Consider the following 4,042-nt stretch of genomic DNA (forward strand, 5'->3'; position numbering starts at 1 on the left):
TTGTTTGTTCTTTGTTTGTTATCTAATCTTTGAATCAACTTATAAATAATTATACAATAAATCTACAATGACAATCTCTGAAAAGTTAAAAAAGTCTATAACAAGCAATGAAAATTGTTAAATGTTGCTTACAAAACATGGAAAGCTCAAAGTAAGAAAATAGCATTTGTATTATGAAAAAGTAAAAGATAAGAAAGCAAATGGAAAAAAATATAAACACTTCCTCACAACTTCTCTAACAAAATAAAAATGTCAAGGTTCATTAATGCACATTACCAAATCTAGTACAGTAACAAAATTTGCACTAAAATCATGCACTCTCTTTTGTAATGTACAAAAAAACTTGTATCCTTGAGCATGTCATCAATGATTATAATTTAAGACCCAAAAAAACAATGTTTGTAATGCTCAAAAGCTGTTATGCTACTTTCACACATTTGGTTTTATTTACGAAGATGTTTTTACTGTTTGCTCTATCTTTTAAATGGAATTACAGAATGGAATGAGCCTAATTTGGAATGCACAGCAAGAAAATGACAGTCTTAAAGAAATGATGTTTATTTAATTATTGTGTTTTGCGTACAACCTCAAACAGCTTGTAAGTTAAGCACAAATATTTATGCTTTACACATTTTGTAAATTAATAAAAAGTAACCCTAAATGTTAATGAAATTAATAACTCTTCACTTCTTGTAATCTTCTTTTACATTATTTGTTCAAAGCTCTAACTATTACAGAAAATTTCTATCTAGATTTGTATGAATCTACCACTAGATGCTAATTTTTAAACCATAATTAAGTGACATTAGAACTTCAACTACTTTGAGAAGATAGTTTTTTTACACTATAATTTTTCTAACTTTAAAAATATAAAAAAAAGCAAAAACTTCCCAATTGCAAAACTACAATACAAACCCACAAAAATTTGTAGACTGCATATTATCAATACACATATATATATAAAAATTACACATTATGAATCAACTTTAAGTACATGTCAAATTCTGAAGATATTAAGTTACTTTAAACCATTGTTAATACCCAATTTGCTAAAAAAAAAGGAGTGAGAAAAAAGAACAATTATTAGTTTTCTGTAATACATGAAATTTGTCAATCTTTTTTAAACCCCAACTACACAATCTGTGAAAAGAGAAAAAAATAACTAACACTAATGCAAAAGCATTAAAGCTAATCACCAAAAACTATTTGAATATTAAACGATAAGTCAGAAAAACATGATAGATTTTTCCTTAATTACAACAGATCCCAGTTGATTATAAAAGAAGTTAAATTACTTGCAACCTTTACGAGTTACCAGACATCCCCTCCCAAAGAAATACATTTACTTAATGTTTAATAAAGACATACACCACACACACACACACACAAAGATGTCGAATGGTGTACCAAAATATAAAAAAGGTGCTTTTGATCAAATCATATACAAAACTGGAGGAGTAACACATCCAAATAATTCTAGGCTGAGCAGCAAGATCGTCACCATGGGCTTGGCTGGCATTTAGCACTATTCACAGAATCATATGATGCAAGGGGGTAAAAAAAAAATACAAGATGACCACAGTGAATACAAATCTTTATGATGCAGGAGGATGAATACATGTAAAGTAATTGCAACAGATCTAGATGAGCAAGGAGTGCAAGTTTATGAGACATCTTGTTCCTCAACATCTTGAACCTGTTCCTTTTGTTTCTCTTGGTTTTCTCCTTCCCCTGTAAGAAAGAAAAATTATAAATATTGAACAACATGTATCCAGTTGTAATCTTATTATAATGATGATCAATTGTGTGTGTGTGTGTGTGTGTGTGTGTGTTTATTAACATCAATCACTCAGAGTTGGCTGGCTTAATTTCCAAAACTATGGGTAGGACAACTGGAAATGGCTTGTCAGTGTACATGGGGTATTTTTTAAGGTTTTTGCTTAAGAAGGGGGATAAAAAACCCTGAAATAGGCCACACTTCTACTTTTTTTTACAGATTTGTTTGCACCACCCAGATTTGCATGGCTTGATTACCATAATTTTTTCATGGTAACTGGAAATTGGTATTCTTGAACTATTTCTTACTGTGAGTTTTGAAAGTATATATATATGTAATAAAATTATTTATATTTGTGATATTTTCTAATCTGTTAAATGCAGATAACTTTCAAACTTAGCACAAAATCTATATACACAACACTAAGAATGATACAGAAACAGCATTAAACTAAGGTTTTAAAGGACAGCTGTAAAGAATGAGGTGATTTCTATAAGTAAATAACCAAAACATTCATACATTTTAACTTCATACTTAATTTATTTCACAAAAAAGTAAACTCTGCAAAATGAGCAAAATTCAAAGTTTTGAAATAAAAAAAATAAAAAATCATACTTTAAAAGAATCAAGGATTTTCCAATAGCTTGCTTTATCTTCAAGTATGGTCTTGCATAGGCTTATGGTACAGTACATTATGATCATTTTGTATATCAAATATTGTACTCGCAGAGCAACAGTGAAATGTTACTTATATCAAACGCATTATTTGTGATTAAGTTGAAGTATTAAATTTTCACTGAAGGAATATGAGAATCTTGAATTATATACAGTTGCTATAAAGAAGTGCAACATTTGGTTGTAACCTCAAATAGTTAAAAATGAGCTGTAACTCTTTCTAGTAACTATTTTAGATTAAACTGGAAGTAGAAACTTGGGTTACACTGAAGATAACACTAAAATTCAACAAAAAAAAAAAAGAAGACAGGATTTAAAACCTTTGGATTTTGTGACAGGAAATATGACTTTCATCTTATATCACAAGTAATTATAGTTTATCTAGTTATAATGTCTTCAGTAGCTCTCCTTTCATCACAGTTGTCAAATAGAGTTCGGCAATTAACTTGATTAATCTGTATAATCAGCCAATTAACTCTCGGCAAGGGCTCATTCCGTGGAACTGACCTCATTACCAATTTGTGCTTGTTATAGTTTTCATGCTATAACTTTTAAATTAGTAAGCAAATGTTAATGAAATTTGGCACATCAGCAGTAAACATTACAATGCTTGCATACGCAAAATATAATTTTTTTTTATCAAGTCTTAAGGTTTGTAAAGCAATGTTTTTCTCATGCCTTTTTTTTTTTGTTCCACATGTTCCATATCTAACATGCAAAGTAATTTTCATTTTAAGATTAAAAATATTTTTATGCAGCAGAAAATTTTAAAATTTCACATGCAAAATCTTTATAGTGTCCAGATAGTTATCAAATGTTTCTTAAGAATATAAATTATGCCTCTTTCATTCTAGAATAAACACAAATTATAACATGAAAACATAAATGTTTTGACTAAATAGCTTAAATCTCATAACATTATGCATTTATATATATCTTTATTATTTTCATTATACTGACCTTTCAGTTGTGCTTCGCTAACAATACATAAGTTACAATCATGCATTCATGTTACCGTATCCAATAACATAAAACTTATCTTTGGTCTGTACAAAGTAACTTGTCTTGGCTCTGTTTTAGTAGACTAGTATTTTGTAAAATACAGTCACATTTCAATTATTATACATTATATTGCTATTTTGAAATAAGTTCTTAAACTTATCTTTCTTAAGACATACAACAGTAAATAAAGAAGTAAAGCAAACAATAATCTCTTCTAGCTACAACCTTTGTACTCAGTTACTGCTTGACGTAGGTTGCCAAGCCTTTAAAAATTTGCATGTGGAGGATATGAAACAAAATAATTTTTCTTAGGTTTTATATATATACATTTGAATAACTAATAAATCATAAGTTGCTACATCAATACAATAGAAATCAACTATAATTTATAAAGCTTAGTAACTAAGATGTATTTTAGTTTAAAAAAATATTAAATTTTGAGCAGACTAAAGACACACCCTACCTCATTTGAAATATTGGTTCAAAAGAAAGAAATGGCATCCAAGCCTGTTAAAATGGCTGAGAAAGCCACTAGAGGGACATTCTGAGCTTCCAATTGGATATTCATGTCATATATAGAAGATAAGA

The 4,042-nt window shown here is 28.7% G+C and overlaps 1 protein-coding gene across 1 annotated transcript in view; it reads right to left on the reverse strand.

Moving 5' to 3' along the window:
* Positions 1-534: 534 nt before the first annotated feature.
* LOC106459542 (14-3-3 protein epsilon-like) overlaps positions 535-4,042 on the reverse strand; it is a 27,156-nt gene continuing 23,648 nt past the window's right edge. Inside the window, exon 5 of the mRNA XM_013919169.2 lies at positions 535-1,731. Coding sequence (XP_013774623.1) covers positions 1,664-1,731 — 68 coding nt within the window. The 3' untranslated portion in view covers positions 535-1,663. The remainder of the gene's footprint in view (positions 1,732-4,042) is intronic.

The sequence above is a fragment of the Limulus polyphemus genome, unplaced genomic scaffold (assembly GCF_000517525.1).
Source record: "Limulus polyphemus unplaced genomic scaffold, Limulus_polyphemus-2.1.2 Scaffold624, whole genome shotgun sequence".
Lineage (NCBI taxonomy): Eukaryota > Metazoa > Arthropoda > Merostomata > Xiphosura > Limulidae > Limulus > Limulus polyphemus.